At 47.5% G+C, this 14,712-nt stretch overlaps 2 protein-coding genes across 9 annotated transcripts in view; one reads left to right on the top strand and one right to left on the bottom strand.

The window, feature by feature from the left end:
* The window catches only part of UBE2G1 (ubiquitin conjugating enzyme E2 G1), a 108,352-nt gene extending 100,636 nt beyond the window's left edge, over positions 1 to 7,716 (bottom strand). For 2 of the 7 annotated variants that reach the window (XM_078372532.1, XM_002747845.7), the window contains exon 1: positions 7,321 to 7,716. In XM_078372532.1, the coding sequence (XP_078228658.1) occupies positions 7,321 to 7,366 (46 nt within the window). In that variant the 5' untranslated portion in view covers positions 7,367 to 7,716. Of the gene's footprint in view, positions 1 to 2,041; positions 2,094 to 2,406; positions 2,583 to 3,772; positions 4,148 to 6,927; positions 7,015 to 7,320 lie in introns of those variants that run through there. The other 5 variants (XM_078372533.1, XM_054255644.2, XM_054255648.2 and 2 more) reach the window with 5 other exon arrangements.
* On the top strand, positions 6,430 to 14,410 carry LOC128932080 (uncharacterized). 2 transcript variants are annotated; one of them, XR_008481452.2, is made up of 3 exons: positions 7,819 to 7,956; positions 8,508 to 8,600; positions 14,275 to 14,410. XR_008481452.2 is itself a non-coding variant. In XM_078372528.1 (2 exons), exon 1 carries the CDS (start codon positions 7,137 to 7,139, stop codon positions 7,743 to 7,745), a length of 609 nt encoding a protein of 202 aa, XP_078228654.1. In that variant the 5' UTR covers positions 6,430 to 7,136; the 3' UTR covers positions 7,746 to 7,956; positions 12,194 to 13,389. The 2 variants fall into 2 exon arrangements, 1 of the variants encoding a protein (XP_078228654.1); XM_078372528.1 differs by lacking the exons at positions 8,508 to 8,600; positions 14,275 to 14,410 and adding an exon at positions 12,194 to 13,389 and having other exon boundaries at positions 6,430 to 7,956.
* The last annotated feature ends 302 nt before the right edge of the window (positions 14,411 to 14,712 follow it).

Consider the following 14,712-nt stretch of genomic DNA (forward strand, 5'->3'; position numbering starts at 1 on the left):
TAGCAAGACCCCTGTCTCTATTTTTATGAAAGTATTTTAAAAGATATATACACAGAGAGAGAGAGACAGAGAAAGAAAAAGAGAGAGAGAGAGAGAGTGAGAGAGAGAGAGAGAGAGACCCTGTCTCTTAGAAAAAAAAAAGCAAGTTGTTTTCTATCTATAGCGGATATACAATTTTACATTCCCACCAGCAATGTATAAAAGTTCAACTTTTTCCAAGTCCCTGGCAGCGTTCAGTGTTGCTTTTTTTTAACTATTCTAATAGTAAGTGGTGATATCTTACTGTGGTTTCAATTTGCATTTCCTTAATGTCTAGTAATGTTGAGCATCTTTTCATTTATTTGCTATCTGTATGTCCTCTTCAGTGAAATGTCTGTTGGTGTCTTTTGCCCTTTTATTTTGAGACAGAGTCTTGCTCTGTTGCCCAGGCTGGGTGTGATCACAGCTCACTGCATCCTCAAACTCCTTGTCTCAAATGATTCTCCTAGTCCCTAGAAGTACAAACTAGAGATGACAGCCACCACACCTGGTGGCTGAGGCAGGAGAACTGCTTGAATGCAGGAGGCAGAGGCTGCAGTGAGCTGAGCCCATTTTTTGAATTTTGCCCATATTTTGAATTGACTTTTAACTATTGAGGGCTCTTTATACATTCTTGATCAATCGATTGCCAGATACATGATTTGCAAATATGTTCTTCCAGTCTATGGCTTGTCTTTACATCCTCTTAACAGTTTTTTTCTGGTAAAAATTCTTAATTTTCATGATGTCCAGTTTACTAATATTTCCTTTTGTGGCTCACGCTTTTGGTATCAAGCTGAAAAAGAACTCTTTGCCTAGCATTACTTTGTCTTAACATAGAAACCCTAGAAAGTATAAACCTTACATAAGAATATAATGTAATTAAAATGCATGTACATTCAAAAGCAAATGAAAACAGTGTCTCCTCACATAAAGAACATTTTTTTTAAATTCCTATTTGATAAACTTACTTAAAAGCAATCTTGTTTTACAAGATTAAAGCAAACAACAAAAGCTGCCGGTAAAAATGTAAGTTCTTTGTTCTTGATCCTTTTAACATATCCCTAGCCAATAAGAGCAGATAAGAAAAGCTAAAGAGGCCTGGCGAGGTGGCTCAGGCCTGTAATCCTAGCACTTTAGAAGGCCGAGGGCAGGAGGATCACCTGAGGTCAGAAGTTCGTGACCAGCCTGACCAACATAGTGAAACCCAGTCACAAAAAAAAAAATAAAGAAAATCTAAAGAAAAAAAAGCAAAAAAAGAGCAGCAGCATTTTTTTTCTAAGTCACTGGACATGGGTATAACGTTTAAATAAAAGGTAAAATAAAATATTTCCACTTACAAAAATTAACTTGCTGCAAATCTTTTAGAACACAACTTCATAAAAAGAGGTATACATCTCTACAGCAACCACAATACAGTACAGTATTTTTCCAGAAGTTTCTCTGAGGGCCAGAATCTATCAATGGAACAGCACTGATAAAAAACTTCTGACTTATTCAAAGTAGCCCAATACTATCTTGCACTAAGGGGAAAAGTTTAGAATGTTACATTTTAACATTTAACTATCTTATTTCCTGGAACTACTTTTTTTTTTTTTTTTTGAGACAGAATTTTGCTGTCGCCAGGCTAGAGTGCAATAGGCTAGCGCTCGGCTCACTGCAACCTCCACCTCCCAGGTTCAAGCAATTCTCCTGCCTCAGCCTCCTGAGTAGCTGAGATTACCGGCATGCACCACCATGCCCGGCTAATTTTGTAATTTTTAGTAGAGATGGGTGTTTCACCATATTGGCCAGGCTGGTCTCAAACTCCTGACCTCAGATGATCCGCCTACCCCAGCCTCCTAAAGTGCTGGGATTACAGCTGTGAGCGACCTCGCCTGGCTACATTTTATTCTTTATCATTTATCTGTTTATACCAATAATTCATGTTCATTACCAAAATTTGGAAAATGTTTGCTTTTTCTGATTTGGACTTTTCTGTATCTGAAATGCTATTAGCCATAGAAGACTACACTATGTTTACCTTGCCACAGTGTTTCCTTAAGTCCACAATTCCTTCTCTATAAAGTTATTTCCTATAAACCAATGAAAGATGACATTAGATATACCCGTCGAGGTCATCTAAATTTTAACAAAATTTAAATTCTAAAATAAAGTTTTCAATAATTAAGAAATGTCAAATTATGTATCCTAAATCAAACTGACCTCACTAAAAGAGTGCTTAGTTAATACTTTACTTGCTTGAAGCAAGGTAATGCCTCTACTACAGTTTATCATAACTTAGCATACCCTCCCACCAACAAAACAATTCCACTTAAGTACCCAAGGACAAAAGAGGCAAGGATTTCAACTCATCCTGACACTAACAGTGCAATCAAACGTTCTCACCTGAGAAAAGGAAGTTAAGGCTGGGCACAGTGGCTCACACCTGCAATCCCAGCACTTTGGGAGGCTGAGGCAGGCGGATTGCCGGAGGTCAGGAGTTTGAGACGAGCCTGGCCTACATGGTGAAACCCTGTCCCAAAAAAAAAAAAAAAAAAAAAAAAAAAAAAAAAAAAAAAAAAGAAGAAGAAGAAAGTCAAAAGCCAACAAGATAATGATAGTCACTGGATTATCAGATTTTACACCCTGGATTCACTCTATTAAATAATGATCAACGCACCTAATTTCACAACTATATGTGGAAGTATCAGAAAATACTACGTGTATTAACAAACTATATAATAAAACTGGCCAGTTGCAGTGGTTCACGCCTGGGAGGCCAAGGTGGGCAGATCACCTCAGGTACAGAGTTCGAGACCAGCCTGGTCAACATGGTGAAACCCTGTCTCTACCAAAAATACAAAAATTAGCCAAGTGTGGTGGCCTGTGCCTGTAATCCTAGCTACTTAGGAGGCTGAGGCAGGAGAATCGCTTGAACCCGGGAGGCAGAGGTTTCGGTGAGCCAAGATCACTGCACTCTAGTCTGGGTGACAAAGCAAGGCTGTCTCCAAAAAGAAAGACATACATGCGTCAGTGATGGGCTGCTCCATGAAAAGAACTTGTGGTCATGGTGAATAGACTACATATGCTGTTTTGTACTGTTGGCATTTTTAACCAATGCTAATACCTCTTCAAAAGATAAAATATTTTAAAAGTATCTCTTGTGCTGAGGGATTTCTTAGTGTTTAACATAAGGCACTGAAAATTTGAATTGCCACCGATGAATTTGCAAAGGAGTAAGTCATAGTCTAATAATATCCACAAAGAAATATACAACCTATCTGATTACATGAATCTGTTAGGTGTCTTTATGTGCTTAACAATTAGCCATAATGGTCTTCTCTGAAACATTTTAACCCAGTGATCTTCAACCTGGATGATTTTGTCCCTCAGGAGACATTCGGCAATAGAGACTTGTGGGTGTCACAACTGAGAGGGTGTACTACTGGCATCTAGTGGGTAAAGACCAGGAATGCTGCTAAACATTCTATAATGCACAGTATAGGCACTACAATACTCAACCCAAAATGTCAGTAGCGCCAAGACTGAGAAACTCCACAACCCAGGGAAACATTTCGTTCAATTCTGAAGGTAACCAGGTTCTTCATTAAGTTATCAACAAAACATATCCAATATATTCTCCCAAGTAATTAATTTAAATCCTTAAGGACTGACAGACTAGGAGTGCAATAAATGTAGCTGTAGTTGGCCATTGTCGTTTTAAGTTTTTGGAGATTTTATACAAAAATTAGCCTGGCATGGCGGCACATACCTGTAATCTCAGCTACTGGGGGGAGAGGGGTGCGCGGATTCACTTGAACCTGGGAGGTGGAGGTCACAGTGAGCCAAGATCGTGCCACCATGCTTCAGCTTGGGTGAAAGGCGGTGGCTCACACCTGCAATCATAGCACTTTGGAAGGCCAAGGTGGGTGGATCACCTGAAGTTAGGAGTTCGACACCAGCCTGGCCAACATGGTGAAATCTCATCTCTACTATAAATACAAAAATTAGCCAGGCATGGCAGGGGGCACCTGTAATCCCAGCTACTCAGAGGCTGAGGCAGGAGAATTTCTTGAACCCGATGGCAGACATTGCTGTGAGCTGAGATCTCACCACTGCACTCCAGCCTGGGTGACAAATTCAAACTCTGTCTCAAAAACAAAACAAAACAAATCAAGGCTTTTATTTCACTGTGTGTAGTTATCAAATCTTTCCAATAAACTTGATATTTTTACACATCAATTAAAACGCATTTGCCTTGGCCTACTACTTTGTACATTTTGAGTATGTTAACATGCTTCAAAATTTTAAGAAAATATTAAAAGTGGGCTGGGCGTGGTGGCTTACACCTGTAATCCCAACACTTTGGGAGGCCAAGGCAGGTGGATCACCTGAGGTCAAGAGTTCGAAACCTGCCTGGCCACCATGGTGAAACCCTGTCTCCACTAAAAAATACAGTAGCCAGGTGTGGTAACAAGCATTGGGAGGCTGAGGCAGGAGAATCACCTGAACCTGGGAGGCAGAGGTTCCAGTGAGCCAAGATTGTGCCAAAAAGTTTTTTTGAAACTTTTGTCTCAAAAAAAAAAAAAAAAACTAGCCGGGCGTGGTGGCTCACGCCTATAATCCCAGCACTTTGGAAGGCTGAGGCGGGTGGATCACGAGGTCAAGAGATCGAGACCATCCTGGTCAACATGGTGAAACCCCATCTCTACTAAAAACACAAAAATTAGCTGGGCATGGTGGTGCGTGCCTGTATCCCAGCTACTAGGGAGGCTGAGGCAGGAGAATTGCTTGAACCCAGAAGGCAGAGGTTGCGGTGAGCCGAGATCATGCCATTGCACTCCAGTCTGGGTAACAGCAGTAAAACTCCAACTCAAAAAAAAAAAAACAAAACTAAAAACAATCGCATTGTTTCTGATCAAGGCAGGAAAACTTAAATCTACAGCTAAGTAACTTCGTAATGACGCCTGAAAAATTACCAATTAAATTGTTCTCTCCTCTATCTTAAAGTATATTTTAGTGTGTCCCATCAGAAAGTCAATCATTAAGAAAGCACTTTGGGATGTTTTATTAATATTTGCTAAATATATTGTCAAAAAATAAAAAGAGAGTCCAAAATGGAACCAAGTTACCATTAAAATCTATAGCTGGTTCACAAACGGGTGGGAAATTGTTTTGACACATTGCTACCGCTGACACTGTTATGTCTTATTTTACTTTCTTGGCAATGCATAACTCCTTTCACACGTTTAAAATGTTTATCTTCGATTATGTAAGAATTCAGTACTGTTTTAATACCTAGTACTTGAATGCTGTTTAATAGTTCACTGATTAAAGAATTATTAGGGAAATCTTAAATCCATCCTCCAGACAAAAAACTATACAGAAAAGGTGTTTACAAATGTTAAGATGTGGCTGGGCGCGACCAGCACTTTGGGAGGTCAAGGCAGGCAGATCACGAGGTGAGGAGTTCAAGACCAGCCTGGCCAGCAAGGTGAAACCCTGTCTCTTTGAAAGATACAAAAAATGAGCAAGGCGTGATGGCACACTGCCTGTAATCCCAGCTACTCAGGAGGCTGAGGGAGGAGAATCACTTGAACCCAGGAAGCGGAGGATGCAGTGAGCCACAGTTACGCCACTGCACTCCAGAAACAAGATGCAATAGAGTTCTCTTATTGCCTTTTTTTGTTGTTGTTGTTAACAGTCTGGCCCTGTTGCCCAGGCTGTCATACAATGGCACAATCTACAACTCCCAGGTTCAAGCAATTCTGCCTCAGCCTCCCAAGTAGCTCGAATTACAGGTGCCCTCCACCAATCCCGACTAACATTTTGTATTTTTAGTAGTGACAGGGGTTTCGCCATGTGGGCCAGGCTGGTCTTAAACTCTTGTCCTCCAGGTGATCCACCTGCCTCAGCCTCCCAAAGTGTTAGGGTTAAAGGCGTGAGCCACCACGCCTGGCCGAATTCCTTTTCCAATACATTATTTGTGATGGGTATCCTGTAGTATCTCCATTCACTCCAAGTAACTCCCCCTGAGCATCTAGAACTTTAATACTTGTCCAAACCTACTTGCTCATGGTCTAATAATAAACCCTATTATACAATCCGTAAGAACCCCTGACAACCTTTCCCTTGAGATGCCATAAAGGTGATTTAAGGAGCACCTCAAACTCAGTAAATATATTTCAAAGACAGATTTCATCATTCCAGTCTTTGGCGTCTGCTGAGGGTTAGGGGCTGCTGATTGTAGAGCGGGAAAGGGGAGGATCCCTTGAACTGAGAATGACACACGCCGGGCATTGTACAGCAGGGGTAACTACTGGTTCATTTCTCTTTAAATCTGGCAGCACGTGGGGCGGCATTGTGAAGCCACCAACCCGCCTCCCCCTTCCACTCCGCACACGTACGTCTCCAGTGCGCATGCTCCGCGCACACAGTCCTAGCAGAGTAGGAGCCAACCGCCTAAAAAGTCAACCTGGAAGCCGCAAACGGCCAGAGGCCGGGACAATGGGGGAGGGGGGCCGCAGGCTCCTCAGTGAGGCAGACCCGGCTGCCGCCCCCGGCCTGAGCCGGCGGGCGCAGCTCCGGGGGCTGCGGGCCTGCGCAGGAGCCGGAATCTCGGCGAGCACAAAGCCCCGAGCCCGCCAGCGAGCGGCTGTCCCCGCGGCCCGCTTCTACCCTCCCCCAGCCAGCGGCGCAGCCGGAGCCCGTGCCAGGCGGAGGCAGGCGAGGCGACGTACCGCACCCCGCCAGGGTCTCGGGCACCCGCGCGCTCGCGTGGAGGCCAGCGCTTTTGTTACCGGCCCCAGCTCCGCGGACCCAGCGCCGCCCGGGGAGAAGTTTTGTGCGCCTCACCTATCCCGCCAAGGCCGGTCCTTTCCGCCCGCCCTGGCCCCCCGCGGTTCAGACACCGAGCCTACGACTCACAGCCGCTCTGGGCCCTGACGCTCCGCCCGGCAGCGAACGTCCTGCGGCCCCGGCAGCACCTGAGCCCGGGACCCGCCCCTCCAGACTGGCGGCCCAGACCGGGAGACCCGCACTCAGCCCCTCCCCCGCAACGTCCTACCCAACAGTGGGGGCGGGGGCCGCCTTCTCTCGACCCCCGGGGCCGGAGCTGGGTTGCGTCCCCGCCCCCAATGCCCTCCGAGAGCCGGGCGAGAACGACTGGGCCCGGCCGGGACCGGAGCCTCGAGTCCCCACCCTCGCAGGCCCGGGCCCCTTCGGCCGTGCGGCCGCCGGCCCGACAGGAGGAGAGGAGGGACCGGGCAGCGGCTGTCCGCGATCGCCGCGGGCCTGGCGCCCAGCCGCCCGCCTGCTCACCTGCCAGCTGTCTTCGCAGTAGCAGTGCCGACTGCAGCTCCGTCATCCTCCCCACCGAGGGCCCGGGCGGGCGCCGGGGCTTCCGAAGGGTTGGGGACAGGATCTGGGGGCGGCTGGAGCGGGGTGTGCTGAGGAACCCGGGCCCCGCGACCCGAGCCGAAGGAGGCCGGGCTGAGGCGGCGGGAGCGGCGCTCGCTGCCGGTGCGAGTCCGCTCGCTTCACGTCTTCTCACAGCGACTCACGCCCGGAAGGGGAGGATGCCCGGGCTGCCGCGGCGCGCACTGGGACTTTGCTCGCCCGCTTCCCTCCTTCAACCCGCCCGTCGGCCCCACCGGAGCCTTCCCCCGCCACTGCCTCACTGGGCGCAGGGCCGCTCGGCGCAGGCGCGCTCAGACTGCCGATTTGGGAAGCCTCCAGCCAGCTAGCCCGACCCTGCGGCCTCCCGCCCCGCCCCCGGCGGCGGAACCCCGCCCCCTGGGCGCAGTCGGCCCGGTCGCCGCCATTTTGGGAAGGTCGACGGCCGGCGGCCAGCCCAAGTCGCGGACGCCATGACAAAGAGGTCGCAGAGGGTCAAGACACAGCCTCTGGATAGAAGCCGTGGATACGGGAGCGGGAGTGAAGGCGCCGAAAGAAGTGGTAACTATCTAGTCGTTGGCGAGCGCCCAAAAACCATCTAACACTGCCACATACTGTACGAATTAGGCATTGTTAGAAAGCCGAAGTCAGTCGTGGTGTGCCGCATTTTAACCAAACACCAAAATAGAGGCAATATATGCTGACAATTCTCTTTACATGAAGAGTGCACAAAAAGTTTCCTGTTTTTTTTTTTAAACTGAGTCTCGCTTTGTCGCTCAGGCTGGACTGCAGTGGCGCGATCTCGGCTCATTGCAACCTTTGCCTCCCAGGTTCAAGTAATTCTCCTACCTTAACCTCCCGAGTAGCTGGGATTACAGGCACGTGCCACCACACCCGGCAAATTTTCGTATTTTTCAGTAGAGATGGGGTTTTACCATGTTGGCCAGGCTGAACTCAAACTGCTGGCCTCAAGTGATCCGCCCGCCTCAGCCTCCTAAAGTGCTGGGATTATAGGTGTGAGCCACCGCGTCTGGCCCTATTATTATTAAGCCACCGCTACCGGCCCTGTTATTATTATTATTTTATGGACAGCATCTCTCTCTGTCGCCCAGGCTGGAGCGCCATGATCATAGCTCACTGCAGCTTGGAACTCCTGGGTTTAAAGGATCCTCCCATCTGAGTCTCCTTAGTATCTGGGATTACAGGTACGCACCACCATACCCTGCTATTTTTTTATTTGTTTTATAGAGACAGGGGTCTCTCTATGTTACCCAGACTGGTCTCAAAACTCCTGGGTTCAAGCAGTCCTCCAACTCAGACTCCAAAAGTGTTAGGATTACAGGTATGAACCACTGCCCCCTACTAAATAGACCAAAGGGGCTGTTTCACTTTTAAGTCTTATGCTTTAAATTTTTTTATAGATAGCTTTTAACAAATCATGGAAATTTCCTTCTATTCTTAGTTAGTTTCTTTTCTTTTCGGAGACAGAGTCTTGCTCTGTCGCCCAGGCTGGAGTGCAGGAGGGCGATCTGGGTTCACCTGGTCAGCCTCATGAGTAGCTGGGATCACAGGCACCTGCCACCATGCCAGGCTAACTTTTTTTTGTTTTTTAGTAGACAGGAGGTTTCACTGTGTTGCCCAGGCTGGTCTCGAACAACTGAGCTCAGGTAATCCCCTGCCTCCGCCTCCCAAACTGCTAGGATTACAGTCAGGAGCTACCACGCCCTGCCTATTCCTAGTTTCTTAAGATTGATTGATTGATTGATAGTTGAGACAGAGTTTTGCTCTTGTTGCCCAGGCTGGAGTGCAATGGCGCAATCTTGGCTCACCGCAACCACCTAGGTTCAAGCGATTCTCCTGCCTCAGCAAAACCATGTTGGTTTGACCAACATGGCAAAACCTTGTCTCTACTAAAAATACAAAATTTACCTGGGTGTGGTGGCAGGCACCTGTAATCCCAGCTACTTGGGAGGCTGAGGCAGGAGAATTGCTTGAACTCGGGAGTTAGAGCCAACATTTCACCATTGTACTCCAGGCTGAACAAGAGCAAGACTCCAGTCTCAAAAAAAAAAAAAAAGGGCAAAAAGACCAGCGGTCTGGAGACCCTTATGAAGATTGTGGCAGTCACTCGGGCTTGGATTAAGGAGTGTCCATAAGAATATTTAGGCCTTGGAAAGAGTGGGGCGCACCACAGGTGACTCTCCTTCTGACCCGTGTGACTAGGTACCAAGTTCGGGAAGGCCGGTCTCGCTTCGTTGCTTAACCTGGTCTCATACTCCTGGCCTCAAGGGATCCTCCTGCTTTGGCCTCCCAGAGTGCTGGGATTACACGTGTGAGCCACTGCACCTGGGCCCTAGCACTTTTGAGGTTAACGCCATCAGCTGCAGCACTTGGTGCTGTGACCCGCAGACCCACTCATCACAGACTTTGGCTCCTGCCTGGTAGCCCTTCTCTTCCTTCTACTCCAGCCCTCCACCTTAGGGACCTAATTACCCATGTGGATGACCCATCCGGTAGCCTTGCCTGTCACCCACTTGACTTCCTCTCCTCCCCTTTCCACCTGCTGGCCTTTCCATGTTCCTGTGGGACAGTCTCACTACCCAAAATCACATCACACCCCAATACTTGGTTTCCAGTCACCCACCCTAACCATTTCTTCTGCCAGATTACTGGCTTTAGTGATCGCACCATGCAGTACTACTTCTGCCTCGAAAAGACCCTGTTCTGGGTACCACCTTTTCACCATCCATCATTTCCCTCCTGTTTTCTCTTCTCTTCTGAGCTTAGAGAATAGTAACTGCAACCCTTCTCTCCATACACCCTCAACAAACTTGGCTGTTTGTCTCCCTCCCTTTCCATTTTACTTTCGTGGCTGATCCTCAAGCCTTGGTGAACATCCAGCTGTCTAACTGTGTTGCTTTATTTAACAAACATTTATTGAGCAACTCCTACGAGCTAGACACAATCCTAGGACTTGAGGTCTAGGTGTAAACTACACTGACCAGGTTCCTACCCTCATGACATGAACATCTAGTGGGACAGAACAGTCAAAAAGTAAACAACGACCAGCCGTGGTGGCTCACGCCTGTAATCCCAGCACTTTGGGAGGCTGAGGCGGCAGATCACCTTAGGTCAGGAGTTTGAGACCAGCCTGGCCAACATGGTGAAACCCGTCTCTACTAAAAATATAAAAATTAGTTGGGCATGGTGGCTCACACCTCTAATTCCAGTTACTCGGGAAGCTGAAGCAGGAGAATCACTTTAATCTGGGAGATGGTGGTTGCAGTGAGCTGAGGTCAGAGTGAGACTCCGTCTCAAAAAAAAAAAAAAAAAAGTAAACAAGTATTAAGGTCAACATTTACTCGGGCCTGGTGGCTCACAACTGTAGTCCCAACACTTTGGGAGGTTGAGGCAGGCAGATCTCTTGAGCCCAGAAGTTCGAGACCAGCCTGAGCAACACAGTGAGGCCCCATCTCTACAAAAAATTTAAAAAATTAGGCGTGGTGGAACATGCCTGTAGTCCCAGCTGCTTGGGAGGCTGAGGTGGGAAGATTTCTTGAGCCCAGGAAGTTGAGACTGCAATGAGGCATGATCACACCCCTGCACTCCAGCCTGGGCAATATAGGGAGACCCTGTTTCCAAAAAAAAAAAAAAATCTGCATTGGATTATGGGAAGTGATAAGATAGAAGTGAATAGGGTGAGTGAACAACTGAGGAATAGGGTCTGTTCTAGATAAGATAGGGAAGTCCTTCAAAAAGATTTTAATTGGGATGAGATTACAAACTGGATATGGCATTTGAAGATTCTGGGGAAGAGCATGCCAGGCAGAGGAGATGGCTGCTGCCAAAGCCCAGTGGAAGGAAAGATTTTCATTGGAGAATTACCGACTGCTACAAAGACTAGAAAGGGTGAGGTGGGATGCCGTGGCTCAAGCCTGTTATTCCAGCACTTCGGGAGGCCGAGTTGGAAGGATTTCTTGAGCCCAGGGTTTGAGGCCAGCCTGGGCAGCATCGTAAGACCCACATCACCCTCTCCCCCCCAACTCCCAAGTCCCAGCCATCTCATTGTTTAAAATAATAAAAAAATAAATTAAAAAATTTTTTAAGGGCCGGGCGCAGTGGCTCACGCCTATAATCCCAGCACTTTGGGAGGCTGAGGTGGGTGGATCACGAGGTCAAGAGATCGAGACCCTTCACAATGTGAAACCCCATCTCTACTAAAAATACAAAAAATTAGCTGGGCATGGTGCGTGCCTGTAGTCCCAGCTACTCGGGAAGCTGAGGCAGGAGAATTGCTTGAACCCAGGAGGCAGAGGTTGCGGTGAGCCAAGATCGTGCCATTGCACTCCAGTCTGGGTAACAACAGCGAAACTCCATCTCAAAAAAAAAAAAATTTTTTTTTAGTAATAAAAAGACTACAAAAGAGGTCAGCATGGGTGGAGCAGCTCCATTAGAGCTTAATGAAAAAGAGGCTATAAGTGGAATTTGGAGAGGCAGGAAGGTGTCATCTCAGAGGACCCTATTGATCACAGTGAAGAGTTCAGAATTTTGTTTAGTTTCAATAAATAAAAGCCTTGGGGCTGGGTGTGGTGGCCCACGCCTGTAATCCAGGCACTTTGGAGGCCAAGGTGGGCGGATCACCTGAGGTTGGGAGTTCAAGACCAGCCTGACCAACATGGTGAAACCCATCTTTAAAAAAAAAAAGCCTTGGGAGGAGAGTGATCGGGATTACTTGTGTGTGTGTGTGTGTGTGTGTGTGTTTGTGTGTGTGTGACGGAGTTTTGCTCTTGTTTCCCAGGCTGGAGTACAATGGCACGATCTCTGCTCACTGCAACCTCCACCTCCTGGGTTCAAGTGATTCTCCTGCCTCAGCCTCCCAACTAGCTGGGATTACAGGCATGTGCCACCACGCCCTGCTAATTTTGTATTTTTAGTAGAGATGGGGTTTTACCATGTTGGCTAGGCTGATCTCAAACTCCTGACCTCAGGTGATTCACCCACCTTAGCTTCCCAAAGTGCTGAGATTACAGGCATGAGCCACCGTGCCCCTCCAGATTTACTTTTTTTTTTTTTTTTTGAGACAGAGTCTTACTCTGTTGCCCAGGCTGGAGTGCAGTGTGCGATCTCGACTCACTGCAACCTCCACCTCCTGGGTTCAAGCAATTCTCCTGTCTCAGCCTCCTGAGTAGCTGGGATTACAGGTGCCACAGCCAGCTAATTTTGTATTTTTAGTAGAGACAGGGTTTCACCATGTTGATCAGGTTGGTCTCCAACTCCTAAGCTCGTGATCTGCCCACCTCAGTCTCCTAAAGTGCTGGGATTACAGGCATGAGCCCCTGCACCCCTCTGGATTTACATTTTTTAAAGCTTATTTTGCTCTTTATTGAAAAGAGGGCTGGATGTGGTGGCTCACACCTATAATCTCTGCACTTTGGGAGGCTGTAGGGGGAGGATCACCTGAGTCCAGGAGTTTGAGACCAGCCTGGGCAAAAAATGAGACCCCCTCCCGTCTCTTAAGAAAATGTAAAGAAAAAAAGGAGCGCCATTTTCTTGGAAACCGCTACGCCATGAGAGCCAAGTAGAGGAAGAAGCAAATGCCACACAGGCTGAAGTGCAGAAGAAGAAAAATGAGGCAGGTCCAAGTAAACCACTAGTCTGTTGCACTGTGGGGGCCACAGGAGCAGAAACATGGAATGCCAGCTGCTGGGGATGCTGGGACAAGTTGTGGACTGCATGCTACTCTCAGAGCTTGTCTCAGCGGATCTTGAACTTCATCAACCTCTGATCGCCCATCACCTCTGAGACCCACTTTGCTCATAACCAAAACTGCCCATGTTGGTCCTTTACCCTGGACACGTGACATTCTGGACTATTTCTGTGTTTGCTTGTGGCCGAGTGTAACAACCATTCGATAAATCACCTCTCCTGCTGTCTAAAAAGAAAAAGAAAAGGAAAAAAGTGGGGAAAAAAATAAAAGAAAAGATTGCGGCCGGGCTCGGTGACTCATGCCTATAATCTTAGCATTTTGGGAGGCTGAGGCGGGCAGATCACGAGGTCAGGAGATGGAGACCATCCTGGCTAATACAGTAAAACGCCATCTCTACTAAAAATACAAAAATTAGCTGGGTGTGGTAGCACATACCTGTAATCTCAGCTACTTGGGAGGCTGAGGCAGGAGAATTTATTGAACCCGGGAGGCAGAGGTTGCAGTGAGTTGAGGTCGCGCCACTGCACTCAAGCCTGGGCAACAGAGTGAGATTCTGTCTTCAATAAATAAAATAAAATTAAATTAAAATTAAAAAGCCCTGACTGGGCGCGGTGGCTCACACCTGTAATCTCAGCAATTTGGGAGGCCAAGGCAGGCGGATCACCTAAGGTCAGGAGTTCAAGACAAGCCAGGCCAATATGGGGAAACCCTGTCTTTAAAAAAAATAAATTAATTAAATTAAAATAAAAAGATAAATAAATAAATAAAAGGCCCTGAAGCACCCCAAGATTTAGAGGTCAAATGGAGAAGAAGGAACCAGCAATGGAGGCTGAGAAAGAAAAGACAAAAGAGGAGAAAAACTAGTGTGGTTTCACAAAAGCCAAGAAGGGAACGTTCACAAGGAAGGAACGATCAACCGCAACGTGCCGCTGAGAAGTACAGAAAAGCAAAGGCTAAGTGTGCTCTGAATTTTGAAACGGGGAAGAGGTTGTTGACCTTGATGGAGGATGTTGATGGAGCAGTGCTGAGGGCGGTCAGAGCGGAGGAGCGGCAGGCTGAGTGTAAGGCGCGGAGGTGCAGGTCTCAGTGCTGAGAGCTTATTTGAGGTTTGTGGTCATGAACTGAAAATACAGCATGTAGATCTAATTGAGGTTTTTCTTTTTTTCTTCCAGTAATGTTCAGCTGCTCAGGTGCAGTTATGACTGATAGCTGGGTTCACTCAGGCTTAAGGATCAGCCAGGCAAGTAAACTGGAGAGGGAGGGAGATAAACAGCCAAGTTTGTTGACAGCGTTTGGAGAGAAGGGTTGTACAGTCATGCACTATTCTCTAAGCTCAGAAGAGAAGAGGGAACGGGAGGGAAATGATGTTCTGGTACCCAGAACAGGGTCTTGGGGTGGAAGAGCTGCATGGTGTGAACACTAAAGCCAGTAAGCTAGCAGGAGAAAAAATGGTGGTCAGGTACGTGTCTGGAAACTGAGAATCAGGGTGTGGTGTGGTTTTGGGTGACGAGACTGTCTCATGGGAACATAGGCCAGCAGGTGGGAAGGGGAGGAGAGGAAGTCAAGTGGGTGACAGGCATGGGTACTGATGGGTCACCCACATGAGTAAT

This window comes from Callithrix jacchus, chromosome 5 (genome assembly GCF_049354715.1).
Source record: "Callithrix jacchus isolate 240 chromosome 5, calJac240_pri, whole genome shotgun sequence".
Lineage (NCBI taxonomy): Eukaryota > Metazoa > Chordata > Mammalia > Primates > Cebidae > Callithrix > Callithrix jacchus.

Bases quoted from the DNA above. Each gene is read 5' to 3' on its own strand.
- LOC128932080 (XM_078372528.1), top strand. From the start codon at position 7,137: ATGCCCTCCGAGAGCCGGGCGAGAACGACTGGGCCCGGCCGGGACCGG.